General features: G+C 44.8%; 1 protein-coding gene across 11 annotated transcripts in view; it reads left to right on the forward strand.

The window, feature by feature from the left end:
• Positions 1-20795, forward strand: part of TACC1 (transforming acidic coiled-coil containing protein 1) — an 875899-nt gene that overhangs the window by 810534 nt on the left and 44570 nt on the right. For 7 of the 11 annotated variants that reach the window (XM_078666332.1, XM_078666333.1, XM_078666330.1 and 4 more), the window contains one exon: positions 15645-15791. The exons of the other annotated variants lie outside the window; for them this stretch is intronic. In XM_078666332.1, coding sequence (XP_078522458.1) covers positions 15645-15791 — 147 coding nt within the window. The remainder of the gene's footprint in view (positions 1-15644; positions 15792-20795) is intronic. 11 annotated transcript variants of the gene reach the window in all.

The raw sequence follows: 20795 nt of genomic DNA on the forward strand, positions 1-20795 counted from the left end.
TGGCTCACCTTTAAATTGCGATGTATATGGAAGTGTACATAACAGATGGATTATCCTACTGGGTTTGGAATCAAGGCAGCAAACCTGCAAGATAGTGTGAAATGTGGTACAGAATACCTAGGGGCTGGAGAAGCACACAAACGACACACAGTCCTTTTGTGGCACTAAAATGTAAAATTCCTCACCTGTCACAAATGTCATCAGGTTCCATCACAGCCTGAGACTGTGAGTACGTGTGGCTGCTGGGCAGGATCTGTTTCTCAAGTCCTTCTCAATGAACATCCCAGTCAGCTGGGCCTTTGCAGCACCTCTGCTTTCTTGGGCAGTCCGGTAGAACATTTTTGAAGTAGGACCACACAATTGGCTCAAGAGGAGTCCAACTACAACTTCCAATGTTCTTGTCAAATGCCATTCCAACATGAAGTTGCACAGCTTCTTCTAAAATCCAGGAAAATTCAAGGCCTGGCACAGGCGTGCGATGTTCTAAACGTATTCATCCAGCATGTTCATCGCACATCTTCCACACTGAAAGGGAGATAGGGGAGCACCACATCGTCAAATAAGGGTTTTATTGGAGACAGATCATGTATACACTGAGAGTGGGGTCTCTCCAATTTCTAGATAACTCCAAATAGAGAGCAAGGGGGAATCATAGGGATTTTTATTGCCCATGACCGTCCACAATTTAGCAGGATACGCTAGCTCAGGGCATGTCAGTGGTTCTGTCTAAGCAGGCAAACCAATTATAGTCCATACTTTTTTTCTCAAGCAGAACCCAAACTTATCAGGAGAAAATATGGATACCTCCATCCTTCACAGATGGGTTAAGAGGCTTCTGTGGAGGGAGGGTGTGCAAATATATACGTAGATGGTCTTACGCAAGGACGTTCTGAAGATGAACTTACATCTTGTACAACAAAAGGACATGCAGGCATGTAATACAAACTCTAAATGTTTGCTATGCATACTGAGATCCACATGCACAGTTTTTGAAGTGAACAAGACAGTGGAGGGAGCTGACCATATTGTCCACAAGAGGAAGAGTATGCCCTCTTACAGGGGTCCTGGTATGGAAGTCTGTTCCTCCATATTAAACATTCAGCTGCCACCATCCACCAGTCTCCTATTAGCTTGGTGAAAGGGAGTTGCCACCCTCCACTATGGGTTGCAGTTACATTGTGTGTGTAGTGGACTGAGCCGTGTGCTGTACTGGCTCAGAAGCAAACACATGGAGCAGGCAGAGATGGTCAGTTTAACAGAGGGCAAGAAATAAAAGGGGCAAGATGGCTTGGCTTTCCTTACAGTGCAAGGATATTAACCCTAAACCCAATGTCTGGAGATGGACTTGGTTATTGTTAATACGCTTCTTCAGTTCAAGTCAAGTCAAATAACTTTATTCGGTTATTGGTAATAACAACCATAAAAGCATATTACATTAAACATACATTGACTCGTATTTACAAGAATTTTTTTTAAAAACAACATAGATCGAAAATGTTACACATATACTGACTCATACTTACAAGAAAATTTTAAAAAACACCATAGATCAAAAAAGTTACAAGCAGAATATACTCTCGGAATGTTACAAATTTTATGAAAATATGAACAATTATTATTGACTAAAAATATAGCTATCTATCAGTAGCACTGTTACCCCTCCATACTTTTCCTGAATTTAAGAGCCAATTTTAAAAAGCTACATACAAATAAAGTGCAATCGCAACTTAACAACTGAAGGTAGTAAAGTGCTGGTCTAATTTGTGTGAAATTCAGTTTTTTGAGGCAGGGTTTTAAAAATAGCCTCCGTGGTATAATATAAAAGGGGCAAATGAAGAAAAAGTGTGCTAGGTCTTGCGGAGACTTTTCATCGCAGCCACAAGCCGGCAACACTTGACTGCGGTGGGTCCCCCTAGGCACGGCCAGTAGTAAGTGAAATAAATCCAGACGGAACCTCGTCAGCAAGAAACGATCATAACTTGACATGGGCCATGACAAGTACGGTTCCATGAGCAAAGATGTTTTTAATAGCACATGTTTCCGTACACTTCCTTTCATTAATTCACCATCCTCCCTAGCTGAATACCTAGAAGAGATAAAAACCTTCTTCACAGTAATAACGTCAAATTTCGTAATGGATTCTGGAGTTAAAAAGAGTTCGGGGCGCCCTAATTCATTAAAGCAAGTGCTTATGTACTTTATCCATGGAACCTTAAGCCTATTTTCCCACGTTAGCGCTTCCCTCAATATGAGCTGAGTAAGGGGTACGTCACTGTTTAACCAGCAATTTAACCAACACAGTAGAGGGTTTACTGCTATCTTGTCACTTAGATATGACATACCCAGCTCTTCGTGTACAGAGAAGTTGGCTGTTCCCCTAGGTACCCTCAGTATCTGTTTTAAAAAGTTGTTTTCTACTACCTCCAGGGCTCCTATTGAGGCATATCCCCATAACTCACTGCCATAACATGCGATGGCAACACTCTTGGCCTGGTAAAGTTGAAGCAATGCAGCCACTGGGCTATTTCCCATTTTCCTTGCAAAATCGAGTATTGCTGCATTTGCCCGGGTTACCTCTCCCTTTTTCTTCTGTACCGCGGGTCCCCAGTTCAGTTGGTGGTCGAACAGGACTCCGAGGTAAGAGATTGTTTTTGTTACTGGGATTGTTTCCCCGTTAACATTTAGGCAGTTTGGCTTTTTATTACCTTGGCCAACCTTCATTACGAAAGATTTGGAGTTATTTATGCTCAGGTCTCGAGACTTCATAAAAACAAAGAAGGAGTTTAACAGTATTTGAAGGCCAATTGCAGTCCTGGATAAAAGGACTGCGTCATCCGCATAAAGCAGAACCGGCAATCCCTTTCGTCCAACATAAGGGTAATCTGCTCCTGTACTTAAAAGATGCTCTTCCAAATCGTTTATGTATAGGTTGAAGAGGGCTAAAATGCACCCTTGCCTGACACCCCGGTGCACTCCAAAATCTCTTGTCACTTTTAGGTCTTGTGTGTACCGGACATTTGCTCTCGTGTCAGAATGCATATCTGCTAACAAATTAATTAAATTCTGCTCTACACCCATTTTCGCCACGGCGTCCCAGAGCCTTCCTCGGCTTACACAGTCGAAAGCCGACGATGGGTCCATGAACGCCATGTGAATTGTACCTTGACGGGCCATGGTGTATTTCCCTATAATCATGTACAAATTCAGACACTGGGTGATCGTTGTGTGACCGGGCCTAAAGCCATATTGAATTGGGGATATTACTTTATTTTCGTCTGCCCATTCAACTAGCCTATTTAGAATTACTCCCCCAACTACTTTAACCACCGAGTTGATTAAAGATATTCTTCAGTTACATGCCGTCTAATATGACCACCTGTGTTGGGGCTCTTTTGTGCTGACACTTATTCTGGATGACTGAAAAGAATCTAACCTGACATGTTTTTTTCAGCTTCAGGGCTGTACATTATATTCACATTCAGTCCTAGAGAGATTTTAGTAGTATGTCATAATGTGCTTTGAGATGTTTTCATTCTTAGACTTCAGCAAGAGTCTTGCAACCTTTTGCATTGTGGCCAGAGTCCCCGTTTTGTGCCTCAAAAGGAACATTTGCAAATAGATATACTCCCAACGGTTGTCACTGATATTAGGATGATAAGACCACATTTTGTGCAAGATTCCCACATCACTGAGGCATTTTTTTTTTCACTTCCTCTCGGTTGTAAAGGAAGGGCTTGCAATGCCTGTTTTCTCTTTTTCATACCACAATTACCAGTGTGGAGATCAATTAGTTTATATCTATTAAATGCATAGTTAGCCTTGCTGTTTTAAACTTAATCCACTCAATTGAACTTGCATGGAGTGGTCTATTGAGTCTCAAGGACTAGGCATTAGTTTCAGTGATACATTTTTCCTCTTGACATGGAGTGTAGTGTGCACAGTGGCTTTTCTTTAAGGCGGTCTGTAATATTTCCAACAAAATTTGTTTTTTCTGTTTTTTCGTTGGTTGAATATTAAGTGACCTTATGGTCATTGCAGAGGCAGAACAACCTGATGCCAGGAAACACTAATCATGGAAAGTATCAGTTAAGATCTGTGTTGCCTCCATAGGCTTGTCTGCTGATACCGGATACAAAAACCAACATGAACAACATGATGGAAGGAATGCTTGAGTTAATTCTAACCACTGGCAATTGCTCAGGCATTCCAGTCCCACGTTTGTTGCCCACTATGCTATCCTAAAAGACTAGCCTTTTGCAAATCAGTCTTGGTCCTGCTTTAATAAGTTCAGTCCAGCTCGGAGAGCTAAGCCAGTTCCTGATAGCTTTATATGGAAATTACCACAGAAACAATGTTGTTACTTGGCAAGGTAGCAGGGTCAGGAGAATATTATGAATGACAGTTCTCTGTCCGTGCACTGCAGTCCAATGTAAATGGGACGGCAGGAGGTCACTATTCCTGCATCCCGGTGACTTTTTTCACAGGCCCCAAGATAATGCTCCAACGACTACAGATTCTAAAGCAGGCCTGCTCTAATTAGTGGATGATGAGGCATCCAGAATGGCTATAGACGAGTAGCGGCTGCTAGGGGCAGTAGTCGTGAGGCAGAGGGTACTAGCGGCTGCTAGGGGCAGTAGTCGTGAGGCAGAGGGTAGTCGGGGGAGGGGGGAGGGGGGTTAAGAAAAAAAGAAAAAATCACTTGCCTGGGCTGCCGGCCTCTGTTTCACGTCTGTCCTCTTCTATCTATCAGGAACCTGACTCCCTTAGCCAATCACGGCATCGTGATAAGTCTGAGAGCCGTGGTTCGGCGCCCAGACAGGCAGTAGGAGTCTGGGCATGTTCTCCACCCAGGCTGTGCATTACAGCCTGGTGGAGGACATGCGAAGTGCTCACCACTCCTCCCCCTGCTCTTTGGGCAGTACCTTCACGCACCTTCAGAGCCTTCTAAAAATTAAAACAATAAATAACGTGAAGTTATTATCATTTTATTTTTCCTGTGGGGCGACGCTACTCCACCTTAGTGGAGGAGCAGCTGTTGCGAAAGACCCAAAGCACATGCCAAATATTGTAAGTATCGTAAGCTTGCTGGTCCGTTCCTTGTCGAAACATCTGATATGCTTGCTCTCTAGCTCTTCTTCTCCTGCTCTATTCTACTCTTTCAATTTCCTGCCAGCTTTCTCTGTAGATCTCAATCTTTTGCCTACATTTCGCACCCATTCTCCTTGTTCATTTATCTTTTAATTGAACTATTTCACTCATATAATATGTTTTGCTTTTCTTATCCCCAGAAATCTTCCTCTACTGTGAATTTACTCTTTGTCTGCAAGTATTGGCAAAGCCAAAAGGTTTGGTCTGCATTTGAGTCCTGACTAAAATAATTTTTTAACCCCTTCGACGCTAATGACAAAGCCAGCTCGTCATGGGCGTTACCTGCGCTACGCGCATGACGAGCTGGCTTTGTCACAAACCGTGGTTTTTTTAAATTTCAGCGCGCAGCGGGAAAACCCGCTAGCGCGCATGCGGTTAAAGAAAGTCTGCTGCAGTGGAAAAAAAATTGCTGTAAACTAGTCGTCCATTTATGGACATGCAGTCACTCCAATGCCTAACTTGAGCTGGTGGTTTCGTGTGCACCAGCACTTAATTGTCAGCACCACACTTATGACTGTTTGCCACATGGTGGCGCGGTCTAATTTTGAAATGAGCACAGTTATTTTGTAATTCAATTTACTATAAAAATGACTAATACCTGCCACCCAAGCCTTGTTTGTATCTTGGGTAGGTGTGGATTACTCTTATTTGTCATACTTTTAGAAGTGTGATGGTTAGTAGTTTCATTGCTACTGTTATTGCCAGCGATGGCAGGGCAATGGGTTGTGCAAGCTGCAGTGGCCTCCAGACAAAGGCACTTATTCTTTTACAAATTAAGCACTGATGTCACTCCGTGGATGGTGGCATGTACACCAGACAACCATAATATGAGGTGAGAGAGAATTGTTCCTTGGGGCAGAGCTAAAGGCCACTTAATGTGTATTTAAACAAACATGCGTGCAGTATCGGTCTGGAGTCTCAAACACAAGCATCTTGCATAACTTAAAATCCCCCCACCGCACTATGTAGTCTACCATACTGGTGACGCTTTAACCAGAAGCAACACACAGAAGTGGGAATGGATAGGAGGGTATGCTATTAATTTCTAAACAGAAGTCAATACTTTCTCTAAACCCACTGTTTTAATTCATGTCAAACGAGTGCAGTTGCTGCTAGGGGAATATTTTGAACGGTTATTGATGTGTGGTTGCAGACGTTGTTACCAAAAAAAAAATGAAGGCAAGCACTTTTTTGCATTTTTGTTTTTTGTGATGTGAATTCACTTCTTATTTCCTTAAATCCCCTCAAGTGCCTGAGAGCTCTCAGGTTAGGTTAGCAGATGACAATGAGATTAGCGAAGTCAGCATTAGCAGATTAGAGGGACAGATTGCACTGTTGTAATCCACTCAAGGACAGTCGACAAACGGCGCTCACTCGTACGAGGGCTTCGCCAGAGCGAGAATTGCTCCCGGTCTCTTAGTGCAGTGTAAACTGTGGTTGCGATGGAAGTTTCTTGGAGAATTGCCCCCGGTCTCTTAGTGCAGTGTAACTGTGGTTGGGGTGGAAGTTTGTTGGAGAATTGCTCTTGGTCTCTTAGTGCACTGTAAACTGTGGTTGGGGTGGAAGCTTGTTGGAGAGTTGCTCTTGGTCTCTTAGTGCAGTGTAAACTGGTGGTTGGGTTGGAAGCTTGTTGGAGAATTGCCCCCGGTCTCTTAGCGCAGTGTAACTGTGGTTGGGGTGGAAGTTTGTTGGAGAATTGCTCTTGGTCTCTAAGGGCCAGATGTAGGTAAATCTATTTTACCGACACTTAAATACCGAATTTTACCGATTCGGTATTTAAGAGTCGGTAAAATAGATGTACCGAGATGTAGGTAAATCCAGATGTGGATTTACCGATTCTTTAAAAGTCGGTATTTACCGATTCGGTAAATACCGACCTGTAATGCTCCATTCATTCCTATGGGCTTTGAAGCCCATAGGAATGAATGGGGCATTACAGGTCGGTATTTACCGATCGGTAAATACAGATTTTTGGCAAGGGTGCAGGGGGTGTCACTTTGACACCCTCTAGCACCCCCAAAAAAGGTTCGGGGGCCATATGGCAGGCATACCTGCCCTAAGGGCAGGTCTGCCTGTCATATGGCACAGGTGTGCATGCACACATTTGCATGCTCACCTGAATCGGTATTTCACCATCAAATCGAATTTGATGGTAAAATACCGATTTCTTAGGCCTTGTGGGACTCATCAGAGTCCCACCTACATATCGATTTTACAGAATCTGTAATTTTACCGTTCTGTAAATTTACCGACCGGTATATTTACAGATTCTGTAAAATTACAGATCGGTAAATTACAGAACGGTAAAATTACCGATTCTGCCCCCTACATCTCAAATTCCTTTTACCGGTCGGTAACGGCCGAATTCGGCCGTTACCGACCGGTAAAACCCTACCTACATCTGGCCCTTAGTGCACTGTAAACTGTGGTTGGGGTGGAAGCTTGTTGGAGAGTTGCTCTTGGTCTCTTGGTGCAGTGTAAACTGGTGGTTGGGTTGGAAGCTTGTTGGAGAATTGCTCTTGGTCTCTTAGTGTACTGTAAACTGTGGGTGGTGTGGTATCTTGTTGGAGAATTGCTCCCGGTCTCTTAGTGCAGTGTAAACTGTGGTTGGGGTGGTAGTTTATTGGAGAATTGCCCTTGGTCTCTTAGTGCACTGTAAACTGTGGTTGGGGTGGTATCCTCCTCTCTTCTAGCTCCCTACATGTCAAGCAATAATGGGGGAGGTGGGGTTTGCGGGGGGGGGGGCAGCAAAACTAATGACAATGGGAGGGGAGGGGAGGGTAGTAACAATTCACCATGGGGTGAGAAGAGGAATTGGTAGAGCCATCTTGATTCACAATGGAACTGGCCCTTGAAGTCCTCCTAAAATATGCAGATTGTGTAAGCATGTGCTATAATGGGACATACGTGTTGAGGAAGCAATGCCGACAAGGAAAGCACAAAGAAAACAAGCAACACAACATGTGGGCTGCGCAAGCACAAAACATGGGAGGGGGTAGAGCGCAGGTGTGTAGAAGCTAAAATAAATAGCACTATGATGCGACCAGTGGAGTCACGTCGTAGCGCTTTTTTTTGTTATTGTGAGTGGATGGTCAACACAGCAACAGGAGTGAGACAACATGAAAAACGGGTGGCAGGTAAGAAGCAAACACAACAGCAGGAAAAATGACAAACCCTGATAATTTGTACTGAAATAAACGTATTGTGCAAGCATGTGCTAAGGAACATACATGTGCAGGAAGCAACATTAACAAGGAAAGCACAAAGAAAACCAGCAACATAACATGGGGGCGGAGCAAGCAACAAAGCAAAGAAGGGTGTAGAGGGCAGGTGCGTCGAAGGTATAAAACAAAAGCGCTAGTATGAGACGATCAACGGAGTCACGTCAGTGTGTTTGTTTTTTTTGTTAAGGTGGGTAGCAGGCCAACACAGCAACAGGAGTGAGGCAACACAGAAAACGGGTGGGAGGTAAGAAGCAAACACACCAACGGGAGGGAAGGTGGGAGAAGAAAGAAAGGGCAGTACAGGACAACACCAGCTACAAAAGATGCGCTCAGTAGTGTGCGTCAGCAAAAAGAAAAAAATAGCTCCAAAGAAGCCCCGAACGCGGGGCACAACGTTCAGCGAGGGAGCGTCCAGGGACAAGGGGGTCTCCTGGGCGCTCCCTACCTCTTATTCCCGAGGGGCCGGGTGGCCCCTCCTATCGCCCGCCCCCCCGACCCGGAACCACTCCATTGAATCCGGGTCAGGAGGGGCGCCGGCCAATCGGCGGTGGGCCGCGCCCCCAGGGCACGCCCCCACCGTCGAAGGACACGAGGGGAAAGGGGGTGAGACGGTCGCCGCGCCGCCATGCGTGCGGGGGGGCCGAGGGCCCCCCCTTTTCAGGACATGGAGACCGCAGCACTAACCAATGGAATGCAAGCAATTGAGAGGCAGGATTATGCCCACAAGTGATCAGTAATGGGTGGCTTCCAAGCTCACTGAATGATAATTCAAGTGTCTTGAAGAGACCGCACATGTACTTAATGGCTGAAACCTGAAAAAGAGATAAAACTTATGAAACATAACAGATGCACTATACAGAGAAGAAAAGAAAGAAAATCGATAGTAGGCAATGTACAGCATGCAGAATTATGGCTACACAAAGCACTATTTTCTGTGAAAATCGTGACACGCAATAATTGTGTACTAGTAATAGTGTTGTGTCACTTGCAAGGCACAGTTGTGTAAGGTTTACACACATATGTAGGATGTTTATGAGTTAACAGTGCAACATAGTTTCAGAGTACTCACGAGGAAATGATAAACTAGATATGCACCTGTACACAACATGCTCGTGAGTTACTGACACAACATGGTTTCAGAAAAGTGGTCCTGTTAGTAAATTTATTAATCGTGCGCTTATATTGGTGAAGCGTAACATTACAATGAGGTGGGAAACAGCTAACCCACCGTCTATCTTAGATTGGTATAATGAAATGGTGCGATGGGGCAAGGCGGAGGGAGCTGAAATAAGCCGAGAAGAACGAAGAAGGTTTGAGGAAAAAAATGATATCACTGGAATGGAACACAATGATGGAGGACTTTAAGGCAAAGGATGTGCATTAAGTCTGATTGAGAAGGCTCAAGCTTATTATTAGTGGGATTAGTTGTTTTAGAAATTCTAGGGGATGGAGTGTGTCTCAATATTAGTAGTATAAGGTCTATTGAAGGGTCATGCTGTACCCATTTAAGGAAAGAAATACGCTGCATTGCGGTACTATGCCCGAAAATAAATAGCATAGCTGAGTTTGTGGTAGGGAGGGGGTAGGGGTATTGTTTGTTTGTTCAGGGATGTGGATTAGAGTCGCATTAAACAGAAGGACACGAAGACATGAAAAGTTCTGGAATTGTAAGAGATGTCTAGTTCATTGCTTATTAGGTTATCATATTAGTTGACAAGTAGATAAGGGGATAACGGAGCTAACATTGAGACAATTGTTGAGGAATCCAGGGCCACTGAGAATAATTGAATATTCTACTAACGTTATATTTCAATTGTATCTTACACTCTTGGCAATAATACAATTCAGCTATGTATGCTCTGTCAATGCAGTGAATATTGGAGATGGTATCATTGGTGTTGTGAAATTTCAATAAAAAATATGTTTAAAAAAATGGTTTCAGAAAAGCTAAACAAGGAGTGACTAGGAGTAGGAAAAGCTGAAAACCTTGCAAGCTGCAGGTAGCCAATAATGGGGATGCCACTAGTAGACATCAACGTGATAACCTGCACAAAGCCCTAATCAAGGTTGAGATGTTGGCATTGTTGAAAAGCGGTTACACAGGGTGGTGGTCTCACAAAGATGGACTGTGCTTAGTTTTGCTAACAGTCTTTAAGAAAGTTGCCACTCTTTTCTCTGTTCATGCTGTAGCTCCTATTGTTAGGTAAGATTACAGTGTTTATATATAAGGATGCTGAAAGAAGCAATCTGAAGATAGAGGGCGTCTTATTCTGTTTTTAGATGAATGCTATCTTGAGGCTTATATAGGTCATCATCGCCATTAATGTACCAAACGCAGTTACAAATGTTATAACTCATTTTACAGATGAGTTTATACTCCACGTTACTCTTACTACTTGACAGAGACAACTATGAATGTTGTATCCTTAATGGATGCGATTCTGCAGTGTTTCATTTCATTTCGCTTTTAGATGTTGCTATTTATTGATGTAAATACTGTGAGGTGGTAAGCCTTGCGTTTGTTGTGCAAGATATGATTTGCCTCGCTGTTTTGCTAGTTATCAATTCCATGCCTAATCATAATTTTCACATTTCAGTGGCTTTTAGGTTTTAATTCATAACCATACTAGCACTTTAACTGTTTTTTCCGGTGAATTTCGAATTATTATTTTTTAAAGACAAGGTGTTGAATAACGAAGGCTAACCATAACTTAATTTTAACTTTTATTTTTTTCATAGTTTTAATTAAATTATAGCCCACAGCAGAGTTCCCTGTGGCTAGCTGCAGCTGTGCTTGGGTAGCTTCTTGTCCTGGGCTCTGACTAGGCACTGCACTCAATCCTCTATGTCTGTCAAACTTCAGATGTGCATGGTCTTCAGCTGTGCACAGCGTTAGGTTGGCCACAGGGCCTGTACCCCAGGCCCTGCACCCCACCCTGTGCAGGAAGCCATCCCCCACTGTGCATTGCCTTCTGACGTGCACAGCGAGGTTAGCCGCAGGTCCTGGCCCCATCCAGATCACGCAACCTACTCCACATGAACAGCCAACATCTGCAGTATATGGCTTTAGGCCAAACACAGCTGTGCACAGCCTACAGCCATGAACAGCAAAGGGGTTGTCCACGGGGTGAGACCAGGCCAAGCAGGGCATCCAACCCATGGGGCAGCCAACACCTGCAGAGCATGGCCTTCAACTGTGTGCAGCAGTGGTTGGCAACTGGGCCTGACCTCTGGCCAGGCCTTGCTCCCAATAACACATGGGCAGCAGATCCCCGCTTTACACAATTTTCAGACACGAACAGCAGTGTTCTCTGCAGAGGTCTCAAGGCCTTGTGCCCAACTCTTTCTACGTGCCCAACACCTGTAGTGCATGGTCTTTGGTAGTGTGCGGCAGTGTTGGTCCCAGGGCTTGGCCTCTGGCCATGGTCTGCGCCAAACTCTGTGCTGGCAAGCAGCATCCATCGTGCATGGCTTTTGGCCAAACATCCATTAGTGGTAAACCATAACTATACTCGTCCTTTGGCCACGCACAATGTAGTTTGGCCACACAGGGTGAGTACTGCGCTCAGGGCCTTGGGTCAACTCGCACATTTTTTTAAAGTATTATTATATTAACACGAAGCATGGGCGCAAAATCCGTTCCGCTCGTGGATTTTCGGCAAATTCGCAATCTGTGAAATCCCGCGAATTTGCCGCAAATCCGCGAGCGGAACGGATCCGGGGGGCAAAAGTTCAAGCTTCAAGCTTGTAACTATTTTATAATGGTGCCGGCAAGCTGCCAGCACCATTCTAATATAGTTACTAAGTTAGCTTCAACAGGAAGCAATAATAGAAGCAGGTGCTCGAGTTTAACTGAATTCGAGCACCTGCTTTATTTTATCTATTAGTGCTTCCTGATGAAGCTAACTTAGTAACTATTTTAGAATGGCGCTGGCAGCTTGCCGGCGCCATTCTAAAATAAAACAGGAGAAGGGCACAACAACGAGTGTGGCAGAGGGCAGAAGGGCACAACGAGTAGGGTAGAGGGCAGAATGGCACAACGAGTGGGGCAGAGGGCAGAAGGGCACAACGAGTGGGGCAGGAGGGCACAACAACAAGTGGGGCAGAGGGCAGAATGGCACAACAACGAGTGGGGCAGAGGGCAGAAGGGCCCAACAATGAGTGGGGCAGAATGGCACAAAAACGAGTGGGGCAGAGGGCAGAAGGGCACAAAAACGAGTGGGGCAGAGGTCAGAATGGCACACAAACGAGTGGGGCAGAAGGGCACAACAACGAGCGGTCTCGCACAAAAAAAAACGCGAACACGCAAAGCGTCCCGCGAACACGCAAATCACCCCGCGAACACGCAAAGCGCCCCGCGAACACGTAAAAATAAAAAAATTCGCACGAATTTTGCGGATTGCGAATTTCTTAAATTTGCGGATCGCAAATTCGCAAAATTCGCCCATGCTTAATTAACACAGGGTTCCCTTGGGCACCCCACATGGGTCTGGAAGTCTGGCTAGGGGATCCTGCTTCCCATGATCTTTTTTTTCTTTTCCCACACGCAACTCCATACATCATGTTGGGTCACTGTGGCTGCAACAAACACTTTTCTGTTATGGCAAGCTATTCGGAGGACACACGTTAACGAATCGGAGCCAGATTTACAATTCTACAATGCACAATGCGACAAAAAGCTACCTAGTACCATGGTGTGAATTTATTCTTTGAATGGATTAACAAATCTGTGGTGGTTCTGTGAATAAATGGTCCAGCTGTCTCGAATTTACTTTCTTTATTACAGCATGGAACAATTTGTGAATGCTAATATCCCAAACTACAGAATAGACTTAGCTCAAACTAATTAAAGGTACTTCTTTCAGTAAACCTCTGTTTACACAGCAAGTTTGTAATTCTGTCCTTCTATTTTTTTTCTATATCACGCAAACAATCCTACGGGGTTTAAAATGTTAAATATCACTTTTGCGACCAGCATTATTTTTATGCCCTCAATTGATGAATGTGCATAAAATTTACCATGAGGAACCTAAAATACATGTAGTTCTGTTTTGGAAAGTTTCATCCAGATTCATCGAATGGCGCCAAAATACAGGAAACATAAAATTCCTTTTCAAAGGAAAGTCTGCCCTAAACCACCACCAGAGAGGCGCGTTCACTGTTTCGAATATAAAAAATTTAATATATCTCTAATGTACGCCATATTTTTGTTTCTTAGTGGACATGAAATCTGAATAACTTTGAAAAGCATTATCCTATTCCTGGTTTATGCTATGGGTGTGCAAAATTCGGATAATGTGCTTTTGTGTAATTATGTGAAATTTCAGCAAAATTATACCGCATTACGCAAAATTTGGTGCAATATTTTAGAGTGAGCTACATCCTCGTGTCCATTTTTAACGTGAGGACACATTTCACACTTGAAAAAGAATGCAAAAACAGTAGCTGCTCGCATTCTGGTTGTATGTGTTGCTCCCGAGTACTGGCGCTACTTTTTTTTGCCACGAGCAGCCCATAATAACACAACTTGGAATAATATCGTAATTTCGGGAAATTCATGTAACAAGCATAACACGAAATTACACAAGAATACATCACCATAACAGAAGTTGATCCCAGATCTAATTTACACCATTTTGTTACTAGCTTCTGCTGTCATACCAACCACCTCTGTGATTTATTCACAATTAGTCAGTACGAGATAAATAGTTTGATAAGGTATTTTGCAAGGATGGCCTTCTAGAAGTGGCCTGAACCTGGTGCACATACTTAACATATTCCTCTCTGATTACCTCTGTTTTGACTCACATGAATCGAAAAGAATTTGGAATACACAGAATATGTAAAGGCCTGTGTTAAAGCAAGCCTGGTAGCACCTGTGGCTGCATTACCATCATTCCTACTTCATCTGTGCCCTTACAGAAGGAGGCAAACCTTATGCAAATCAATTCAGCCTCACCTACTGTTTTGTGTAGAGGAGCACGCCCTAGGAGATCGGGCCACTCTGGGTTTTGTTGTGGCATGGTCAGACTGATTGGGATAAGGTAAATATATTTAAGGACTGCTCCAACAAGCTGTAAAATGATGGCTGTCCTGACCCTGTTTCCAGTTAAGACAAACATAGACTGTTAGGGGCAGATTTATGAAGGCATTGCGCCGCCGGTGCGTCACTTTATTTGACGCAACGGCGGCGCAAACAATGCTCCCTATTTACAACGTGACGCATCTAGGAGATGCGTCACGTTGTAAAGCTCTGCCCCATCAGGAGGCGTTCCGGCGCAGGGTGGGCGTTCCGGGGCAGGTGCGCCTCGCAAAAGTGGCTGAGTGAAATCTATAAGATTTCACTCAGTCACTTTCAGGACAATGCTGCGTCAAAAGCCTGCGCCTGCTTGAAGCAGGCGTAGGTCTTGACGCAGCATTGTGGAGATGGGGCACCCCCGAGCCTTGCTGGAGCTGCGTCGCGCTTGCGACGCTGCTCCAGCAATGCGCCACCTTTTCGGCACAGATGCGTCACACATCTGTGCCGTTTTTGCCCCATGGTGCGCCGCATTGTAAATGCGGCGCACCATGGGTGGCGGAGCAGCGGCGCAGGATGACTGGCGCATCCCTGGGGATGCGCCAGTCATCATAAATCTGCCCCTTAGTATTTAACCACAGCTGACACAGATTTCAGCGACTGCTCCCCAAGCAAATATTGAAAAATCTGATAGCGAGCTGCAAAATAGACGCAGTGAAGACCATTTTACCCTTTCAAGAGTAGACAAAGGAAAGTACATCTTTTGCTCTTTCACTAACAAGGGAATACAGAGCCACCTATCTCTCCCAAATACTGTCCATTGGATTATTTAAAGATTTTTCAGTGCACAGGTCTTCTGAATTCGGTAAAGGTATTTCAGTCTTATGGAGACTTCATTGTAAAGGTCTAAGTTGGAGTTTGCCAGATGGGTTACTGGGTCACAAATATGGTGAATCTTCTGCCTGCCTTTTTGCAAGTGGATTATATCGTATGCCACTGGTAACAAAATGGACAAGATCTCGGTCACGTTTCTGACTGAGTACCCATCCGCTAAACTCTAAATTAGGCCCAATGGCTGGAAAGGTGATCTTAATTTATTGCCTTACATGGTCATCTATTTTGGCAGGTTCTAATGCCCTTTAACCCTTAAGTGTTCCCAAATGAATGAATGGGAAAGATGATCTATTAAGTCTTGGAGGTTTTTATAGCAAGTGCAGTTGAAAATTGGAAGTAAAAAATGCCTCTTCTCTCTGCAGAATAATTTGCTGTCTTCATTGGACATCTGTAGTACTAAGCCCACAAGGCCCACCATCACAGGAGGATGTGGGACAGAAAGTCCTCCCGATGGTATCAGCCTCAGCGAGTCAGACAAGACAGCTGTCCTCACTTTAATAAGGGAAGAGGTAAATTAATTGTTCTCTTATGGACGCATGGAGATACAAACCAGAGTAGAACTCAGCACCTTTTCATCCTCTCCCCCTTATCACATAACAATCACTTCCCAAACCATTTCATATCATCCTAATGTATCACCATTTAATTCAGGCGCAGCCGGCACAGGTAAGAGCAGTGGGGCAGGGTGGAAGGAGTCAATAGATGATGGGCTAGATAAAATAAAATAAAAAATTAAATAAAACCACTTCCCTTGCGCTCGCCGCATTGCCAAGTCAGCAATGTGGATAGTGCAAGGTAAGTGGTTTTATTTACTTTACCTATACTGTTGTCTGTCGACGTACGCGCCCCGCCTCACCACTCTTACCTGTGCTGGCCGCGCCTGCATTTGATAATGCTTTGAGTTGTAAAGACCAATTATGTTCCGATGTATGGAGTTGTGAAATCATATTGCTTTGTTGAAACATGCAACAGTGTGCTGTGTTTGGAGCAATGAAAAGAAATTGTGTTGGGATTATGTTTTGATGTTTAGGGAATGAAGATGTATGGATATGTCATGATGGTAAGCTATGAAGTTGTGATGTGGATGTAGGAGATTTTTAGGATTATGCTTATAATTAATTTAATGGTCTTGTATTGATAGTGGATGTATTGGTGGTGATTTATGGGCTTGTGTTGATTGATTTGTAATGTTGAGTTTTGATATAGGCGTATATGCTGATGAGTTTGTGTTGATGTAGGTTTTGTGACAATATCGAACAATACTTTAATGACAATCTGCGTTTGGTTATGAGGGTTTAGGATGGCGTGATGAATTTTGTCCATGTATGTCCATTTTTGGTGTTGCAGTGACAATGTGTATTGGGTTGTGACTTTAGCAGGGATTTCTAGAAGACACTTTTCATTTTGTTGAGGCAAAGCCTAAAACAGAGCATACACTGCTCGACCTTCATGAGACAGGATATCAGGTATTTAAAGCTTTTGGTTACTTTCATCTTTAGTTAGGATTGATTGTTTGCTAGAATACAATTCTCCTTTTGCCTTTCCTTAAATACTTTTTATTTGGCAAACTACATTGTGGAAGTAAAAAAATGGAAACAACCTCAATCAAGCACAAGTTCTCTGTCAGACTCTGTATCATAGTCTAATTATGTTAAAGATTATGTTGTACTCCTATAATACAAAGAATAACTCACCATGTCGGTGATTTGCAAGTTTTGTCTGTGGAACAAGTATAGGATGCAAGACAAAAGTAATGTAAACATCGGTGTCTAACCACATTTGTTACCCTTAATATCTACTCTGCCCCCAAGAAAAATCCCAGAGATGCTGAAAAATACAGGCTCTTCAGATTGTTCTTTAGATGCATGCAGGCAATCTTTCTCACCATTATTTTTGAGCTGAGGTCAGGAAGAAATAGGAGATAGTGGGCAAGAACAATGGGAGGATCAACGCGCAAGGCCAGCATTTTGTTTCACAACTTGTTCAGATTGACTCGATCCAATGCACTTGAATAATTTATTGTTGTTTATGCAATGATGCCAGCAGAAACTCCTATTTCATTTCCATATTTTCTGTGGATGTTGCACTCCATATGTCTTCAAAACATTCGTGGACCTTCATGGTGGTCTAACTGCATAATCTTTTTATTGTGCTTGTTAATTAACAGTGTACAGTCAGTGAAGTATTTCATCTAGATTCAAATCCTATCCAACATATTGAAAGTCTGGGAGAGTCCAGAAGGCTCCGTACACAGGAGTCATTTTGCTGAAGCTCTCTTTCTATGATGGAGGACAAGAAAAAGTGTTGGCAATAGTAGGCTGGTCCTTTCTGGAGCCTCTGTGGACATTGCTCATTGCATTTCTTAGTTTGGTCCTTTCTTGCATATGCTCCTTGTTGATTTTTAAAAAGTTTTAATCCAACATCATAAGATTTATAGATGTGTAAACTGCTGGATCCAATAGATACCATAGTTTTGTAAATGGGTAAAAAAGACACAATGTTTCTATGAATTAGGAAGCTTCAGCTTACCAGTGAAACAAATTAAACTGATGTTAACAGCAGAGTTCACCCTTTTAAAAATTGTCTAAAAGGTGGAAGCATGTTTGGGCCTACGTCCTGATATGTTTTACAGACACTATTCTCTGGTGTAATCTCCAACTTCAGGGACTTTGAGATTTAGGCAATTTTGTTAAAGTGCTCAATCAATATATAAACACCTTTTCCAGGCACATTACTTCAAAATTCAAAGCATTTTTTTTCCAGTGCCTCACATGGCTCAAAATCAAACAAGCATTTGCAAGGCAATGGGTCTCACATATGTGAGATCTACTGGCTTTGGTGGAGTGGCATGGAGTAGCTTTACATTGCGGGAAGTCGAAAGGCATTGTGTTGTGTGGCATTGTGTGACATGGAATGGCATTTTGTGGCGTGACACCTAGTGCAGTGGCGTGGAGTAGAGTGGCATGCCACAAACCACTTCAATGCCTGGAATGGGGTAGTAAGTGCATATAAATATTATTACAATTGAGTGGAGTGGCATTGTGTGGTGTGGTGTGGCATTGTGTGGAGTGGAATTGAGTGGGGGAGCAGTGTGCGGTGTGGAGTGTCATTGTGTGGCTGACACACCAGCACGAAAGCCAGCTGGTTCACAGAGGACCTCCAAGCATTCAAGCAAGCCAGCCAAATACTTGAAAAGAAATGGCACCACAAACAGACACCAGGCAGCTAAGCAGCCCACAAGAACACCACCTGCAGACACCATCAAGCTCATCAGACGCATCAAAAGGACCTCCTTCAAAGACCGCCTAGTCAACAACGCACAGAACAGCAAAGAGCTCTTCAACATCGTGAAGGAACTCTCCAATCCCAGCTCCAACACCATCGACATCCCACCTTCACAAGACCTGTGCGACTCCCTCCCCACCTTCTTCCATTGCAAGATCACAGACATCCACGACAGTTTCATCGTCTCGACTACCCCGACAACCACTGAGACCTCCATCCCCACGGCCACCATCAGCACCGACCCCCTGCTTTCCTGGACCAACATAAACTACGATGACACCATCAAAATCATGAACACCATCCACTCCGGCCCTTAATCAGACCCTTGCCCACACCACTTCTTCAACAAAGCCAGCACCACCATCGCACCCCATCTCCAGAAAGCCATCAACATCTCCTTCGAGACGGCTACCTTCCCAGAGAGCTGGAAGCACGCCGAGATCAACGCCTTACTGAAGAAACTCAAGGCCGACCCCAAAGACCTCAAGAACGTCTGACCCATCTATCTGCTCCCATTCCCGGCGCATGTCATCGAGAAGACTGTTAACCAACAACTGACCCGCTACCTCGAGGAGAACAGCATCCTGGACTCATCCCAGTCCGGGTTCTGCAGCAACCACAGCACCGAGACTGCCCTCATCGCCGCCACCGACGACATCAGAGCCCTGCTGGACAACGGCGAGACCGCAGCCCTCATCCTCCTGGACCTTCAGCCGCCTTCAACACCGTCTGCCACCATACCCTGCGCACACGCCTCCACGACGCTGGAATCCGGGACAAGGCTCTGGACTGAACCACCTCCTTCCTCTCTGGCAGAACGCAGAGCATCCATCTCCCCCTTCCGTCCCGAAGCCACCGAGATCATCTGCGGCGTACCCCAAGGCTCGTCCCTCACCCTGACATTGTTCAACATCTACATGGCACCACTCACCCACGTCACTCGACTGCACGACCTCCACATCATCTCCTATGCCGACGACACCCAGCTGATCCTATCCCTCACCAAGGACCCCCTCACCGCCAAAACCAACTTCCACAAAGGAATGAAAGCCGTCGCCGAAGGGATGAAGAACAGCCGCCTGAAGCTAAACTCGGACAAGACAGAATTCCTCATCCTTGGCTCCACCCCCTCGGCCTGGGACGACTCCTGGTGGCCGACCGCACTGGGAGCTGCACCAACACCCACCGACCATGCACGCAACCTGGGGTTCATCCTAAACACCACCCTCTCCATGACAAAGCAGGTCAACACCATCTCATCCTCCTGCTTCAACACCCTCTGCATGCTCCGCAAGATCTACAGGTGGATCCCCACCGATACAAGAAGAACGGTTACCCAGGCTCTCGTCAGCAGCAGATTGGAGTACGGAAACGCCCTCTACGCAGGAGCCCCCTCCAAACTCCTGAAACGACTACAACGCATTCAGAACGCCTCCGCATGCCTGATCCTCGACATCCCTCATCGCAGCCACATCACACCTCAAGAGAGACCTACACTGGCTTCCCATCAACAAGAGGATCACCTTCTAGCTCCTCACCCACGTACACAAGACACTTCACAACACTGGACCAGCATACCTCAACAGACGTCTCACCTTGTACACAACCAGCTGTCAACTCCGATCCACAGACCTCGCCCTCGCCACCATCCCCCACATCCGAAGAGCGACCTCTGGTGGCAGATCGTTCTCCCACTTCACCGCCAAGACCTGGAACACTCTCCCTATCCTCCTATGACAGACCCAGGACCTGCTAACCTTCAGAAGACTGCTCAAGACCTGGCTATTCAAGCAGTAGCGGCACCCTGCACCCCCACTAGCGCCTTGAGACCTTCAACGGCGAGTATTTATTTCGAGATTTCTAATTTATTTCGAGATTTCTAAAGCGCATAGCTGCCCGTAAGCGTCCCAGCGCTGACCCATTACTGATGTGATAAGAAAGAGGGATGCTCACGGGAACAGCCATGTCTTCAGTGCTTTTCGAAATGCTAGCAAATTGGGTTGTGCACGAAGGTCAGAGGTCAAGGAGTTCCACAATTTGGGCGCATTGTACGAAAAACAGTGGCCTCCTGTTCGTGCTCTATTGATCTTGGGAACTCGTATGAGGTGGGCGTTGGAGGATCGGAGGGGTCTGGAGGTGATATAAGGAGTGACCAGATCTTTGAGTATGGGGGGGGCTTCTCCATTGAGAATTTTGTGCGTAAGGCAAAGCGCCTTGAACTGCACTCT

This window comes from Lissotriton helveticus, chromosome 11 (assembly GCF_964261635.1).
Source record: "Lissotriton helveticus chromosome 11, aLisHel1.1, whole genome shotgun sequence".
In the NCBI taxonomy this organism is placed as follows: domain Eukaryota; kingdom Metazoa; phylum Chordata; class Amphibia; order Caudata; family Salamandridae; genus Lissotriton; species Lissotriton helveticus.